Source organism: Platalea leucorodia (genome assembly GCF_965183815.1).
Source record: "Platalea leucorodia genome assembly, chromosome: Z".
Classification (NCBI taxonomy): Eukaryota; Metazoa; Chordata; class Aves; order Pelecaniformes; family Threskiornithidae; genus Platalea; species Platalea leucorodia.
In genome coordinates this window covers 12304092-12320610 of record NC_138858.1, presented here as the reverse complement: position 1 = coordinate 12320610, position 16519 = coordinate 12304092, and the positions used below count along the sequence as shown (strand labels likewise).

At 57.6% G+C, this 16519-nt stretch overlaps 1 protein-coding gene across 1 annotated transcript; it reads left to right on the top strand.

Annotated features, from left to right (window-relative positions):
• Positions 1-225: 225 nt before the first annotated feature.
• Positions 226-16227, top strand: CA9 (carbonic anhydrase 9; the record flags this gene model as incomplete). Its single annotated transcript, XM_082335610.1, has 12 exons — positions 226-346; positions 7452-7481; positions 8760-8930; positions 11144-11286; positions 12045-12137; positions 12424-12490; positions 12821-12978; positions 13121-13262; positions 15398-15427; positions 15610-15636; positions 15785-15878; positions 16033-16227. 12 exons carry the CDS (start codon positions 226-228, stop codon positions 16094-16096), a joined length of 1140 nt encoding a protein of 379 aa, XP_082191736.1. The 3' UTR covers positions 16097-16227.
• Positions 16228-16519: the final 292 nt, after the last annotated feature.

Genomic DNA, 16519 nt, shown 5'->3' with positions numbered 1-16519 from the left:
CCCCCGGGGCCGTCCCGGCTTCGAGTCCCGCGCCGGGCGGCTCACCTGGCCGGGCCGGGCCGGGCCGGGCGGCGGTAGACTTTGCCTCCAGCCTCTATAAAAGGTAACGGCGGCGTGAGTCAGAGCCGCCTCCTCCTCCCCGCCCGCTCTCACGTACGCGCGCCCGGCCGGGCGGGCAGGCACGGAGCCGCCGCCGGCCGTCCCGCACCCGCGCACTTGCCGGAGATGAGCCGCGCCGCGCTGCGGGTCTCCCTCCTGCTCCTGGCCGTCCTGGGCCGCCCCGGCGCCGGCAGCGATCACGACCAGGAGGACGGCGGCGAGGACCCCCCGCACTCCCGGGAGAAAGGTGAGGAGGGGGTTCCCCCGTGTGTGGGGCGCCCCGATGCATGGGGCATGCTGCTGCTGGGTTTGGGGGTCCCGTATGCGTGGGGCACCTTGGTGCACGGTGCACCCCGTGCGGGGTTTGGGGTCTCTGGTGCCTGGGTACCCTAATGCATGGAGCACCCCAATACTGAGTTTGGGGTCCCTGATGCATGGGGTGCCCTCGTGCATGGTGTTTCCCTGCTGGCTGGGTTTGGGGTCGTTGATGCATGGGGCACCCCAGTGCATGGGGTGCTGGATTTGGGATTCCTAATGCTTTGGGGGAGGTCCCCGATGCTGGGGAGCTCTCCCCTTGCTTGGTTTGGGGGGGCTGCTGTACCTCCTGCTGCACCCTTGTTAGGGACCCAGGTGTGCCCCAGTGTGGGGTGCCTCTGTGGGGCTGTGCCCCCCCAGCATCGCCCAACTGCGGGAGCTGCCCCCCCCCCCAGCACGTCCCTGCCTTTGTCCCCGCTCCCGCCAACTCCTCTGCGGCCCGACCCCTGCCCAGGGGCTGGGGGCCCCTGCTTTGTTTGCAGCCCTTTTCCCCCACTAAGTCCTTTTTGCATCAGATTAGGGGGTCACGGCTGTGGGGTGGCCGGGGCTGTGCAGCAAGCAGTGTCTTGCCGGGACTGCCCGGAGGGTCCAGCCGCAGACCCCAGCGTGGCGGGATGGCAGCCGGACCCCTTTGTCCTGCAGCATGGCCTCTCCCCAGCGGGGTCCGCTGTGCCTGGCCTTGCATCCACGTTGTCCCCCCACAGCCCAGCGAGGACAGGGTCCGGCCCCACTGTGGAGTTGGTGGGGGTCTGCCCCATGGCTGACAGTGGGGAATGGGGGACATGCGTGAACTCAGGGCTGGGTGGTGGTGTGTGCCCCCCCACCCTGAGAGCTGTCTCGCTGGCTGCTTGGGGGCTTTCAGGTTTCAGGGTCGCTGTTTTGGGGGAAAAGTCCCAGGTCTTTGTCTTAGTCCCTTTTCTGACTGGGGACTGTGGCGCTGCCAGCGCTCAACAAGGATTTTGGGGCAGTGACTTGTGTTTGCTCGCGTGGGGCTGAGCGTTGCACTGGGACGTTCCCGTTGCTGGCTACGCTCCTCGTCCCAGCTTTGCCCGTGGGTTTGTTTCCCGGGCTCAGCCTCATAGCGTGTCCTTGGTTTTGCCTCTAGCAGTTGCCCTGACCTGTGCCAGGACAGCTGCCTTGTGGTACGGACCGGCAATTGTTTGGTGCAAGGAGCTGCTTTTGTTATTGCAATGAATCACATTTCTTACCAGAGCCGCTCTTGCTGGGCTGAGCACTGGACAGAGATGAGGATGCAGATGGTCCTTGCCACAGAGATGAAGTAACCCAGGCCACAGGGCGGGGGGGCGTCAGGCATTCAGCATACCGGTGTGGTGCGCTGGCAGCAAGCGGCTGGGCACTGCGTGGGGTTTGGGATGGGTGGGTGGGGAGATTGGGATGGAGATGGGAAAAGGAGGTGAGGGGTGGGAGGTGGCAGGGAGGTAGTTAGGGAACAGGCAGCCTGGACCATGCTGTACTGCTGTTAGAGGCTGAAGGTCTGGCTGGTGTCCCGTGAGGGAGCAGGTCTCGGCTGGGACCCACCACGGCTCCCGCCAGGCGCTACAAGCTGCATGTCTGGGCACCACTGCCACGTGATGTGTTGGCTCCCTCTTCCTCGAGGCTTGTGCACGGGGTGGGGCTGGTGGCCCCCCAGCCCTGGGCACTCAGCAGAAGCCGGGGGATTGTCACTGAGGCTTTGCCATGGGGCTGCTCTCTGAGGAGCCTCTGGCTTGCCCGGTGACGAGTCCTGCGTTATGGGCGTCTTGGGGAAACAGTAGCTCCCTTTCTCACTGCAGCCTGTTTCCTCTCTCCCTCCCATTCAGACCTGTCCTGCTCTCCGTGTCCTCTTCTTGCTCCTTCCCTGATGCTCTTTTCCTCCAGCTGAGCCCAATTCTCTTGCTTAATACCCCTTATTCATCTCATTCCCTAGCTGCAAGCACTGATGTGTCCCTGGGATTTCCCCATTTTTATCCCTTCTGCTGGGATGGCCCTTTCTCTGCATCACTCTGTGATTGTTTCCTCTTTCCCCTGGTACTTGCTGGGGCAATTGGGTTCACAGGGAGCAGGAATGTGCCCTGGAGTAAAGCCTGCCCTATGCCTTCCTCCACTCAAACCCTTGCCCCTCTGGGGGGGAGATGGCCTCTTGGTCCCCGCAGTCTTCCCCCAGGAGCACAAAGAACAGTCCCTGTGCTACCAGTGGCAGATTAAAGGCTGATCCCAAAGGCTTGCGGTGGGTCAGAGTTTATAAACAGAAAGGGGCTTTAATGCAGCCGATCTTGGGAGGGATCAGTGCCCCCATGGGCAGCGCACGAGGTAGTGTCCTGGGCTGAAAGGACACGGGGTATGTGTCTGGATGGAGAAACCAGGGCTGTGCTGGCAGAGGTAAGGCTAGGATGGCACAGCCCTCCTCTAGAGAGGCTCCTCGTGGGGCTTGGCAGAAGGATGCTCAGCTTGTGCACCCTGCTGCACAACCTCGTGCCTGTGCTGTGCTTGCCACAGACTGGCCTGGGGAGCTGGCTGTGAGCACAGTGGCACAGCCCAGATACTGTGATCAGGTTATTGCTTTCAAGGGCCATGGTGCTTGGATGTGTTTTGTAGGCTGGGACCTGGCTGCTGTGGCTGGTCCCTGCTTTGGGACCTGCATGCTGTGCATCTCTGCATGTCCTGGTACCTTCTGGCTCACTGAGCATCAGGAATAACGCCCCATTTTCACTCTTGTCTGGGCTGTGAGCTCCACTGGTCCCCCCACAGCCTGGGACTGATCTGCAGACAGGGGTTTCTTCCTCGGGGACACAGCCAGGTGGTCCTGCCCTGGCATCCCCTGTGAATCAGCCTGATCCCACAGGGCTCTGACCTGGGTCTGGCCCAGGGCTGGGTCCCCAGCAGGGAGAGGAGGCTCTGGCAGGATCCCAGTGCTCCCTGTGGATGAGCACAGGGCATCGTGTGCCCAGCTGGTAAGAGAGCAGGATGTCTGAGCTAGAAGTGAGCCCGCTGCCCTGCCTGCCACACGCAAGCCGTCGAAATTCTGCTGGAGTTTAAGGCGAGCAGGCAGCACTGATGGCCACGTTGCTGCCAGGCAGCATCCACGCTGTGAACAGCACACGCATTTCAGTGTTGTGAGGTGCCCTGCAGCAGCTTCAGGCTCTGTATCCCTGAAAAGCTGATGGGGACAGACATATAGGGGAGACCTTCTGGTCTCCCTCCGTATTGCCTAGCTCTGCTGAGGGGTACCTCTTGCTCTGTGCAAATGATCCTGAGTCCCTTGGGTGCATGGTCCATCCCTATGTCCCCATGGTGAGGTCTCCCGGGAGCAGCCTGCTGCATCGGTGCTTTTCCTATGTGGGATTAGCAGCGACCCACAGTTGTACTGGCTCCTCACCCTGCCAAAAGCTGCTCCTACCCTTCCTGCCGGGCTGCAGGACATGCCGAGCAGCACGCTGGTAATGGCAGCGTCTGCTTGAACTCGGCAGGAAAGTGTTGTTGGATGGTGTTGGATGTCAAGGAGGGAAGGGAGCTGGCACTTGCGGCAGCGCCGGTATCCCAAAATGGGAGGGCCAAGAGGGAGTGAGAAACGGGGAGAAAGCACAAGGGAGGGAGGGAGTGAAAGGGGGAAATTCAGCTGGATCGCAGGCTGCTGGGGGAAGGGGGGTGGCGTTTTGTGCTCAGCTGGACTGGAGGGGCTCTGTGTGGCTGAGCACAGAGGCTTTCTCGCCTGCAAGGGCAGGCAGCCCCTGTGGTACCCTACTACATTTTCCTGCCGGGATCCCTGCAAGGAGTCGTCTTCTTGCATGTTATCTCCTGGTGTGCTCATTGCAGCAGCAAGGTTGGTTCACCCCCATGTTTTTGGGAGTGCTTTGCAGTCCCTGCCGGGGCTGTGGGTACTCAGAGGTAGGGCAGGGCAGGCAAGGAGCTGCAGCACCCACTGCCGAGCTGCAGCCACGTCTGTTGTGGTGAGCGGCAGCAGTTCAGCAGAAAGGAGACCTGGTACCACGCAGCTTTCTGAGGGAGAAGACATGGTCTGGTGGGGAATGTGGGAGGCAGGCTGAAATTATGCAAATTGACATTTGGGCAGGGCAGTGGGTTAATGTTCATGGCAAAGGGCTGTGAAATTGTGAATGCCTCCACGTGGAAGGGACTGGAGTATTGCAGGGCTTCTCCAAGCCGTGCTGAGGCCGGGGCAGATGCCGAGAGCCTGACCGAGCACCAGGGCTGGGCTTGCCTTGATGCTGTCTTGCAGGGCTCAGTGCACGTGCCAAGGGGGCCCAACCCTGCGCAGCTGGGCTTGCAAGGTGCCTCCCCGAGTGGGTGGCCTGGCTGTGGCATAGCTGCGCCCAGATCCATGGGACGGGGAAACACACTCGGGTGGCTTCAGTGCGTGGATAAGTGCTCATGGGTCCTCTTGGCTCTGATGCCAAGAGACCCCCGGGGAAGTCTGTTGTGTTGGGATGGGCTGGACAGACTCCTGGGTGCAGCTGAAGCCTTCGGGGTGCTCAAAGCTGCTGAGCTGAGCTGGCAGGAGGCTGCGAGGAGGGTCCGGACCCCCTTGGTTGTGGGAACAGACGGGCACAGGGGGACGTGCGAGCCTGGGGTGGATGGCATGGTGCTGACACAGCAGGGCAGGTGCCAACACGATGCTATTACTCAATCTACGATATGATGTTTGAGTTGCTTTCTGTCAAGGCAGAGTCCCTGGAGGTGAGCAGAAAGCGGGGTGCTGGGGCAGGCCATGCCGGTTGAGGCATGTGCAGTGAGCCAAGGCACCGCATGCCAGCCTCGGGCTGCTGTGCCTTACCTGTGCCAGGACTGCCCCAATGTGAGTGCCTCTTGGGGGGCCTCCCCATGCTGATGGGCACCTGCAAGAGGGGAATCCTGCCTAGGAAGCAGCAAACATGGCTCTTGTGTGCAAGCCATGACCACCTTGTGCAGATGGTGCCAGGTGGGGCAGGAGAGTGGGGACAGGGTGGGGGAAAGATATATGCAGTGTTTCCAGAAGAGCATCGGTGTAATCTGGATTTTGGTGCATAATCAGTGTCTGGGGAGCAGGTAATTTTTGTTTGAGCAAGGTGGGCAGGATGCATCTCAGCTTGCTGCAGCACAGCTGGGTGCATCCCAGGGCAGTGCCATGCAAGCAGGCATGGAGAGGGCACTGCAGCCTGTCTCAGGGCACACGTGTTCCTGCCTGATGCAGGCAGCCATGGCTTGCCCAGCCCTCTGCTTGCTGCCCTTTCTTCATATGCCTTTGGGAGTACCCCATGCCTGGGCAAGTGACTCCCAAGCATTGCTCCTGAGCATCAGAAGCACTGCAGAGATGAGTCACCGGAGATGCCGGAGGGATCCCCAAGGGCTGTTCCCATCTCTGCAGCTCCGGGTGCCCCTAAGTACCCTCCAGCCCTTCCCAGCCTGGTTTTGCTGTGGCCATCCACTCTCCAGGGTGGCAGCTGCACTGAAGGCCATCAGCAGCGCCTATGCCTGAATCCTTGCTGAGAGGAGGGCAGGATCCCACTGGGCTTGGGGCCTCGCATAGGACATCTGAGCCTGGGAAAGTGTGCCTCTTCCTTTCTCACCCGTGAGCTGGAATCTGCTCCTATTAATAGCAAGTGGCTGTCGATAGCCGTTGTCAGCGGCAGGGATGGGGACTGGAGCAGCGCCTGCTGAGCCCCTCCTGCGTCCCAGCCAGGCTGGCAGGCGTTTGGCCCCTCCAAGAGACAGAGATGGTATCGGGGCTGGACTGCACCTGCTAAATGCTTCTCCACATCCTCGCACCCTGGGCAGCTGATGCCAGCGGGTGTAGATGCTGTCCCTTGCTGCTGCGTGCATGCACCCCTTCACCCCAAGCCTGTCCCAGCCTGGCACCCTCCACTCCTGCCCTCGTGGGCTGGGATGTGCCAACAGCCTGTCTGCAATGACGAGCATGCTGGTAAGGACAAGCCAGAGGAGGAGCCCCTGAATTACCTGTCATGCCAGTCAGGGCAGGGGCATAATCTGTATGGGCCATGTTCCTCTGCTTGGGGCAAATCCAAGCCCCACATCCCTTTGCCTGGGGCTGGTTGCATGTAGAAGGGCTGGTGAAAGCCAAGGTGTTTGGTTGTGGGTATCTGAGAAGAGGCTCTGGGGCACCTCTAAGACCAGCTCCAGTGATGTGCTGCGAGCCTGGGCTTTGCTGGCAGCTCTGGAGGAGAGTGATGGTGCGAGGGCCGATGTGTGGAGCACTGTTGTACCCTCAGGACGTGCCCCAGGAGGGCTTTGTTCCCTCTAGATCTGCACACCGGGGACACCCCCAGCCGTGGGAGGCTCAGGGCACACCACTGCCCTGCCGTGGCCACTGTGTGCCCTATGGGTGACATGGGACGTGCAGGGGTCCTGGCATGGGCTCCCCCATCCTCTCCTGCTTTTCCTTGGGAAAGGGTTTGTGGGTGGTAGGACCCTTATGCAGCTCTGCGTGGGAATTTGGGTGAGTTGGTGCAGGGGGCTGCCAGGAGCTGGGTGTTTGGTCTGGCACATTTTCCTGTGGCAGTCTGCCCCCATGGCAGGGGCACTTGCTGATGGGGAGCACCAAAACCTTGTCTTTGCTCCCTCTGCTGTGAGTCCTGGGGGATCCCTGGCTGCTCTTGCTTGCAGAGCCTGAGCAGGGAAGCTGCAGACCTGCCTCATTAAGTGCTTTGTCTTGGGACAGTGGGAGGTTTTGGCTGCTCCTGAGTAGCTGCAAGAGCACTGGTACAGCTGCTCAGTGACGGAAGCCAATATCTCTGATTTTTCCATTATAAGGATGACAACAGAGCGTCAAGCCCTGGGGTTTTCCCTCTGGCCAACAACTGCAGGAGACCTGACCCTGCTCAGAGGAGGCAGTGCCCTCTAGGAGCATCCCCCTCACAGAGGGAGGAGTGGGAAAGTAAAGGCAGGGACGGGGATTGAAGGCAGTGGGAGCCCAGAGACTCCTGCCAGGTCTGGGAGTGCTGCCTGGCAGAGGTGTGTTTGCTGCCAACCTTTCCCTTCCATTCATGTGGTTTTTTCTCTTTTTTTTTTTTTTCTTTTTCCCCAAGGTCCTGGTCACAGTCACTGGAGCTATGAAGGTAAATACCCTGCAGTTACTCCTGCTTTTTTCCTACCACCTGGCAGATTCTGGGCCTGAGCCATCCGTGGTTAATGATTATAGGGCTCCTGTGCGCACTCCACGGCTCACCCTTCCCTCCTGCCTGACCCTGATGCTTCAGCGGTGCCCATACCTGGGCATGGGTGGGCTGAAGAGCCGGGGGTTGCTCTGATTTGAGCAGGAAGCAGTGGCTCCGCTGGGGGTTTCCCCAGCCCCCTGGGTGCAGGGGAATGCCCCTCCGGGCAGGGTTCCTCCCTGAAAGGGAGCTTCCCTGATCCTCTGCCAAGCAGGGAAGCAGGCTGGGCTCTCCAGGCTGGACTTGCAGCCCGTCCTGGGACTTTGACCTGCCCAGGGATTAGCCTGTGTCCTCACCTCTGTCCTCTGTCACTCTCCCTCCATATCCTGCCTGGCCCTGCCCTCCTATCGTAGCTTGGGGGGCTTTTCCACAGCACCCGTGATGGGCATCACTGCAGTGCTAGCACAAATGCATCCCTTCCTTACTGCTGCAGTGGTGGACCAGGCCCCAGCACCATCACTCTGCCTGGTACCAGGAGCTGGCTTGGACCTGCTTAATGCCCAGCTCCATCTTTATGGGGCTCCTGCAAGGGGGTGCGCTGAGGATGAGCCTGGGTTTGCAATGGCCCAAGGCATGCTAGAAGCAGTCCCCTGCAGTGCAAGGGGAGGCTTCTGGGGCATCAGCCATGCTTACCCCAGCTATGGCACTGAGAAGAGGTGACAGTTTAACCAGCCGCCCCAACTGTGTGAGCTGGCCCTTTGCAGGGCTGTACCAGTGCAGTTAACAGCTGGGAACCCATCAGACCTGTGGCTGTGGGCTCATGTGATCCCAGTGGCACTGTGGTACCTTGCCTGAGTAGCAGCACGGGCTAAGTGGTGGGTCCATACCTGCCAGAGGCCAGGCTCTGCAAGGCAGCAAGCGTGTGATGAGCTGCAGAGCAGCAGCTCCTTGGCTTGCCAAGTCCACTTGTAAATGATCTTCTCGTGCTCTTCCCAAACACCCCAAAAATAGACTTTCCTGGCAGCTCACCATGCTCTGAGACCTTTCCTGATACAGCTGCATGGAATCACACGGTGGCACAGAGCTGTTCCCAAGCTAACTTGATGGAAACTAACCTTACATGCATAGCTTATTCCCTGGCCAGTGCCTGTCCCCTTCCCCACCACCCACCAAACCTCCTTTCTGGCGGGCTCCTTGCCCAGGCGGTCTCACTGGCTCTCCCTCCCTTCCTCCTTGTACCAGACCGGGAGCACTGGGGTGTGGACTACCCAGACTGCGCGGGCGCCATGCAGTCACCCATCAACATCGACACGGCCAAGACCACCTTCAGCTCCCAGCTGCGGCCGATCCAGCTCTCTGGCTACAGCCTGCCTGCCAAGGAGAAGCTCAAGCTGAGGAACAACGGGCACACAGGTGGGTGCAAAGGCACAGGCAGAGCCTGCTCAGCCTCTCCTGGTAGGACCAGACTTCTCTGACACCCTTCCCCTGGGCTCTGGGAAGGAGATTCTCTTGCAGGCTGCAGTCATGTCACCTTCAAGGCCAAAAAGGAAGCATCAGGCTGTTGAGCCTTTACAAGTCCATGTGCTTTCCTGTCTGGAGGGGAGAAACCAAGAGATGGAGGACTCGCCGCTCACTGGCTTTGGGAGCTGGCTCCAGGAATTTGTTAAAACACGTTTCCTTTAAAAATGTACCCCTGGTATTTCTGATGGAGGTTTGCAGCCACTGGTTCCTCCCCTGCATTTCACTTTCAAAGGATTAGTCGGTCTCTGATGTGACTTAGCCTTTAAGGTACCTATCCCTCAGTCTTTTAGGACACAACATTGGCCAACTTCTTTAAGTCTGTGCTTCAGGATGCTATCTCAAGATCTTAAGAAATTTTTATAGGTCTTTTTTTTCCCTTCTCCAATTTTAGAACGTTTTTTGGAAAGTCTGGATACAACTTATTTGCATTATTTTAGTATCGGTCTCACCATGCCAGATATGGAGGAAAAACTCCTCTCCCTCCCGCTCACCACCCCACAGCTGAGGATGGTGGTTCCTGGTTGCTACCAGCTTTTTCTGGGAGTAAGCTGTTTTGTGCACACTGGTGTCTGCCAGTCCCCGAGCTAAGAAAAGTTGGTGGAGAAAGGGACTTAAGAACTCGCTGATGGTGTGATAAAGCACCTCCTTCCCCTGGCAGCTAGCAAGATGGAGCTGACCTGTGTATACAGCAAACTCAAGAGGTCAAACTCGCTGTGCATGGTCAGATCAGCCACGCGGTGCATGCACAGAGCTTTATATTATGGACTCCTGCCCTAGCATGCCTGCAGAGTTAAACTAGTTGAGCTCAGTAGTTGCTATTTTAGACACCCTGGCATCTGGTGTTGCTTGCTGTTTAGAAAAGCAGTCAGAGCATTTTCATTGCAGGGAAGGGGGGGTGAAGTAGTTTATCACATGCTTATAAGATGCCTTTTTTCATTCTGGCAACTACTGGTCTGCTTTATTAAAGCCATAAATAAATAAAAAGTTGAAAGTCCAGTAAGATATTTGTATAGTTACTCCTTTTTGTCATATAAAGTGTAAACACTGTATAAGCTTTTTCAAAGGCCTGAAAATGACTCAGGTAGCTAGTAGAAGGAATGCGATGATTTAGATATACAAAAGAAATGTAAAAACAGACAAATACCCAGGGAGGGAGCAGTCTCCCACTTCCCATATTGGAGTTTTGTGTCTCTGAACCCAGTGGCAGGGAACACAGGAGAGGACAAATGACTCATCACAGCCCTGTTATGTGGTTAATCCTGAATCTGTGCCTGAGCTCGGTGATGTGACTAAGGGACACTTCACCTACAAAGAAGGAGGAGGGAAAAGAGTTGATATTAAAAATGAGGAAAAGGTGCTTAGAAGGATAGGACAGCCTTTCTCAGGGTCCAGGGGTGCTCCTAATATTTTTGTTGCATGTCCAGGTAACTCAGCTTTTAGATTTACCGCACTGCTGCATGAGTCCAAGATAGCTGGCTAAACCACATTAAAGTAAAAGGCAAAACCAAGTATGTATTTACCATATCCAAAGAGGCAAAATTTTAGCTCTAAATGCTTTCAGAAGATTCAGTGCTTCAGTGCTACCAGCTCCAGTGCTGTCAGGACACTCACAGGCTGCATTATTTGAAAGGTCCCAGCTCGCCAAGCGCTGCAGCTCTCTCTATCCAACTGCCCTGCTCTCATAGGTATTCACCACTCTGACAATATCTTTCTCCATGAATTTTGCCCATGTCCAATTTTGTCTCTTTATATTATTCTCACTTAATGAATAAATTGTTGGATAACATTCGGCTTTGAGCTAGCCCCTGGGAGTCTCTGCAGAGGGGCTCTTCACTTTCCAGTGTTTTCATAGCAGCTGTTTTTGAAGCTGATGTATTTACTGGGGTGTCCTACAACCTGAAGTGGAAAGTTGAACCCTGCTGCATTGGCACAGCTCTGAATATTGACTTGCCCATAGCCTCATGAAAGATGGAAAGCAAGTTTGTTTGTTGTGACCGATTTCCACAAGCCCATGGTCACTCTTTCCCTTGAGACATCTCTGTGTACCTGTGGGATGGGATGGGCTTTGTGTTTTGCTGACCGACCCCTTCCTTCTGCCTCTGCAGTCCTCCTCGAGCTGCCGGAGTCGCTGGCCATCACTGGCGGCTATGCCCAGCAGTACCGAGCTGTGCAGCTGCACCTGCACTGGGGCTCCCCGTCGGGACCCGGCTCAGAGCACACCGTCAACGGGCGCCGCTTTGCTGCGGAGGTAAGGAGCCCTCGTGGCGGTGGATGCATTCTCTCCCCTCCCAGTGCTGGGCAGGCATGGAGCTGGAGTGCTGTCTTGCTCCTAGCCCATGGCCCTGGTTGTCACTGGATGAATGCTGTAACCCCTGGCCAGGATCCCTGCTCCCTGGGGCAGCTCTGCACAGCAGAGTTCAGTGTAGGAGGCCATGCTTTGGTGCTGAGACAGACTCATGCTGCAGCCTGCAGTGCAGAGGCGAGGAGACCACCCACCAGGACACTCTGCCCACAGGTGGGCTGGTGCTGGCTGCATCTGGGTGCTGCAGCCTCGTCCTGGGCTGATGGAGCAGGAGCTGCGGCGGTCCGCGGGCTGGGGGAGCCAGCTCCCTGGGCAGCTGTGAGCAGCCTGCTTTGGGAGCTGCAGGGACTGTTTACTCTGTACACACTGTCCTCTGGCTCTGCCAGCTCCCATCTGGTTTTATCCCTCCTTCTCTAGCTGCTGTCCTCAAACTGAGCCTGGCTCTGCAGCACGACCCCCCCGGTATCTAGGGCAGAGTGCTGGTTTGCTGTCCCTGACAGAAGTTTGTGCAGGCAGACCTTCATGCTTGCTGCTTTGCAGCAGCACATTTTCTCAGTCCCACCAGCATATTCCCCTCCTAGGAGGGGTGCTCGACATGGGTGCGTGTCTTTCCCGGCCCTTGCTCTGGCAGGCTGGAGCTGTGTGGGGGTGAGAACTTCCCGGAGGTGCCCATCCTGCATTGGGATTGCATGTTTCCCTTCCAGATCCACGTGGTCCACTACAACACCAAGTACGAGAGCTTTAAGGAGGCAATGGTCCACCCAGATGGCCTGGCTGTACTGGGAGCCTTCCTGGAGGTGAGTCCCATAGATCGGCCCTGGGCGAGAAGGAGTAGCAGGGGGAAGGTGGGACTGGGGTGGGCAGAGTCAGGCAAAGTTTTGGGGACTGGCAAAGGTGCAAATGCTCCTGGGGAGAAGGGGAGAGAGAGGGCAGCCCAAAGAGCAGAGCAGCCCTGGTATGAGGAAGGGGTCACTGGGATAAGGTGCCTCTCACAGGGAAAGATACCTCCCCACTGCACTGCCATCACCAGCTGGTCTCCATTCAGCCCGTCCTTGTCATTACTGCGGGGTTTCTGTGTTGCAGGTTGGGCCAAGGGAGAACCCATACTATCAGGAAATACTTGAGCATCTGCATGAAATCCAAAGAGAAGGTAAGACCCTGTCCCACCTAGTACCTGTCTCAGGGGCTGCAGCCCAGCAGAGAAACCTGCTGCGCAGCAGAGAGGCTGCAGCAGGCATTTGCCATGTGTATGTGAGAAGGGGAGCATTGCACAGAAACAGCTCTCCGAGGTGCCCTCTGCTTGCACGTGTTTTCCCCTGCCTCCAGGGCAAACCCACTGCTCTTTCTCCAGTGCACCAGTGGCAGCAGCGTGGACCCTGGCGCACGCAGTGCCAGGCTGCCTGTGATCTCCATGGTGGCCCTGCCTGTTGCCCTCCAAGGGGTTGCCCTGGTCTCACTCCCATTGTGTTTCTTCTCCCAGGCGAGGAAGTCTTGGTGCCTGGATTCAACATTGCAGGTCTGCTGCCTGCTAACCTGAAACTCTACTTCCACTACAACGGCTCTCTGACCACCCCTCCCTGCTACCAGACGGTGAAGTGGACAGTCTTCAACCAGACCATGCTGCTTTCTCCTGACCAGGTCCGTCAGGGCAATGAGCCCTGTGCTGGGTCTTGCCCAGCCTCTCCCCGCAAGCGTGCACCGTCCATGCTGGCCCCCTGGGGCTCGCCTGGTTCCCGCAGGCGGGATGCACCCTGCTCTGCTCATGCCACTCTCCTTCCAGATGTCAACGCTGGTGATGAGCCTGAGAAACGACAACAGCAAACCCCTGCAGAACAACTACCGGCTGGCGCAGAACCTGCATGGGCGACAGGTGCTGGCGAGTTTCCAGACCACCCTCCTTTCAACGAGGCAGCTGCAGTTTGGTAAGGAGTGGGTGAGCGTGCTCGCAGTGGCAGGGATGCAGAGACGGGGCGAGGAGCAGGAGGCAAGGCTTTGCGGCTCTTGCAGAAATGTAGTGTTTGCATGGGTTAGCCATGCCCAGCATGTGACTTAAGGCAGCGCTGGTCTTGGGAGTCCTGCTCTCCCCCATTTCTGCACTTCTCTCACCCTGCCTGGGGAAGGTGGGTTCCTAGGAACTATTGTATCCTTGGTCTTGCAGAAATAACAGTAGCAGGACTAGGGGATGTATGGTCAAGGGCAAACAGCCAGGTCCTAGCATCCCAGCTAGCCGCCTCATCCCCAAACACAATAGCTAAATTCAGTAGGAGCTGCAGAGATACAGGCTGGCAGCGAGCACCCCACCACCAAACCCCGCGGGAAGGGCAGTGCAGGGGACCCCTCCTGAAGGCTGTGCTCTGCCAGTGGGGCCAGGCAGCCATCCTGGCCGGGCACACGGTCCCCTGCCTGAGGCGTCCCTGTCTGCCTGTCCGCAGTTTGTCCTTGAAGGCCTTTCTTGTGTTGGTGGTTTCCAGTGATGAGTAGAAATTCCTGTTAATCCTCAGGTGTGACTATCGGTCTGCATCACGGAATTCTTGCCCGTTGCTGCTCTCTGGGGTCAACGGGGTTTTTCTGTCCAACATCCTGTTGCTTTTCTGTTTTAACGGCACTTCCTACACCTTGTGTCAAGGTGACTAATAGAAACAGCACACAGGCTTGGTCCCAGGCCCTTGGGCAATGCCTCAGTAACCACACACCACGGTGCAAGGCACTTCCCTTCACCGTCCCACCTGCAGCCACCTCACTGCAGGCTTTTAATCACCATGGTCTTCAGCCTGGCTAGCAGTTTCCCATGTGGCACTGCATCAAATGCTTCAATGAAGTTGGGAGAGATAAAATCTACCACATTTTCTTTGTCTAGAATATCACTTATCAAAGAAGGATATCGGGTTAGGCTGGCATGCTCTATCTTTGGTAAACCTGTTAGATACTTTATCATGTTTTCCATTTACTTCCAAGCCTTTCTTTTACCACTTTCTTGCAGAAGCTGTTCCAAAGCCTCCAGCCGCTGAGGCTGGGGCAAGGGGGGAGTTCCCCAGCTCACCTTTTTTTTTTTTTTTTTGTCTGTCTGTCTTTTCTTTGCTATTTCTGTCCAACAACCCCCACGTTAACAAAGCCATGAAGCCCTTGTTCCTGGAGTGCCAGGACACTGTCCCAGTACTCCTGGATGAGGTTACTGGACCCCCACCTTGCGTGCATGGGGTTGTTGGGGTTTTCTCCCCGCCTCAGTGCTGATAACTGCCTGCTTTAGCCCTGGGACCGCTGAGTGCCAAGCTGGAGGGCTGTGGGATCACGTCTTGCTTTGCTTGCAGCTGCACCTCCTGCGCCCACGCTTGTTGATCTTTCCCCAGTCACCCCCAGTTCAGGAGAGCCGCTCCTGCCCCCGGCTGCTGGGCAAAGGCGACGGCTTCCCCACAGCAGCCGCGCAGCTGGATACAGCCTGCAGATAGTGCCACTCTGTGCGCGATACAGATGATAATGCAGCTGTTTAAAAGCCATGCTGTCACGCCGGGTAAATATTTGCCCAGCACAGCTCCCACCCAGAATGTACAGGCACCGAGCGATCCCTGTGCAGGGTACCCTGCTGGCAACGGCCAGCTGCTTTGTCCTGGGGAGCTGCTCAGCATCTCGCCGCAGGCGCCTGTCCCCATGGTCACTGCCTGGTAGACTCACCCCGTGCCCCTCTCCAGGGTCTCCTGTGGGGTTTGGTGCAGTCATGGGCTGCCGCCGTGCATGGCACCCTGCCCGCCTGCTTCCCACGTGGTGGCAGCAGCAATGGGGGAGTTTATGGCTGGGCTGAGTGAGGCTTTTGTGTGGTTCAGGGATCCCTTTTTTCTTTTTTTCCCCCCCCTTGATGCTTCTGGCATTGAGGCATTCTAGTAAGGGTTAGGCAAAAAGCTGTGAGCTGCTGGGGATCCGGCAGGCAGCTCTGCCCTGATCATGGGTGATGGGGAGTCTTGCAGGCAGCCCCACTTTGGCAGTGAGGCCTGAAGCCCTGCAGGTTGACACTTCCCTCCCAAACACCTTGGGTAACCTCTTGACTGTGCTGTCTCTCTTTCAGGTAATGATGGCGCAGCAGCAGCAGCAGCAGGTAGGTGAAGGGCTGGCCTGAAGGAGGAGAAGGTGGCTGGGGGGTGTACCTCCCTGGGGAAGGGGGATGCTGGCAGCCATGTGCTGAGCTGGGGGGCTGGCAGGCAGCCATGGTGGGTTTGCAGGGCTGCCCTAGCATCCCTGCAGCTGGCTCTCATCTTCTTGTCTTTGTCTCCTTTGCAGGACACTCCAGCTCTTCGTTTCACGCAGGTAAGTGTGCTCAGCTGAGGCTGCTGCCTTCATGCCCCCTCTGCCTTCATGTCCCCTCTGCTGGCCTGCTCCAGCCTTGCCCCATCTCCCTCTGCCAGTAGCCACAGAGGACCATCCCCAGTGTAACGTGCCTGTGCTTGGCTTGCAGGGGACCTGCTGGCCGTGCTCTTCGGGGTGCTCTTTGCCATCACAGCGCTGGCCTTCCTGCTGTATATCTATAAGCACCGCAGCCAGAATGCACGGTGAGCGATGGGGAGCTGCAGGAGGAGGGGGCACAGAGGGTAGCACAGGTCCAGGGCACGAGAAGGGGGGTTAAGGGTGGTCTCTTGGGCAGCAAGATGGGTTAGCAGGGCACCGCTGCCTGTACTAATGCTCCCCTCCTTCCTCCCCCGCCAGGCTGGACTCACCAACCAAATCCAAGGTCATCTACACCGCAGCCAGCACAGAGAACACCGTGTGAGCCGAACGCCTGTGCAACTGTCTCAGCACCACCAGTTCAGCCTGCCACCCCACCTCCCCGCACTCCCACCTTGGGTCGAGGGAGGGCCAGCGCTCCAGCAGCCCTCAGCTGCACGGGCTGCCTACACAGACTGTTTGCCTGGGGCAGCAGCATCTGGCCCCAGCAGATATTTTTGTTATAAAAAAAGGTAAAAACATATTAAAAAAATAAATAAATAAATAAAACCCTCCCATGGTGCCAGCCCTCTCTGCTGTCCTTGTGTGAAGCTGCTGGCCAGGAAAGGGCTCTGGTGAGAGGGGTATGCAGGGACCTTGTCCTGAGCGGCAGAGACAGCATTGGCCTCTGTGCCCTGGGCAGAGCTCCAGAGCAAGCAGCACAGGCCTCCTTGCACAGCCCAGCCCTGCCCTCCATCGCTCTGGGACT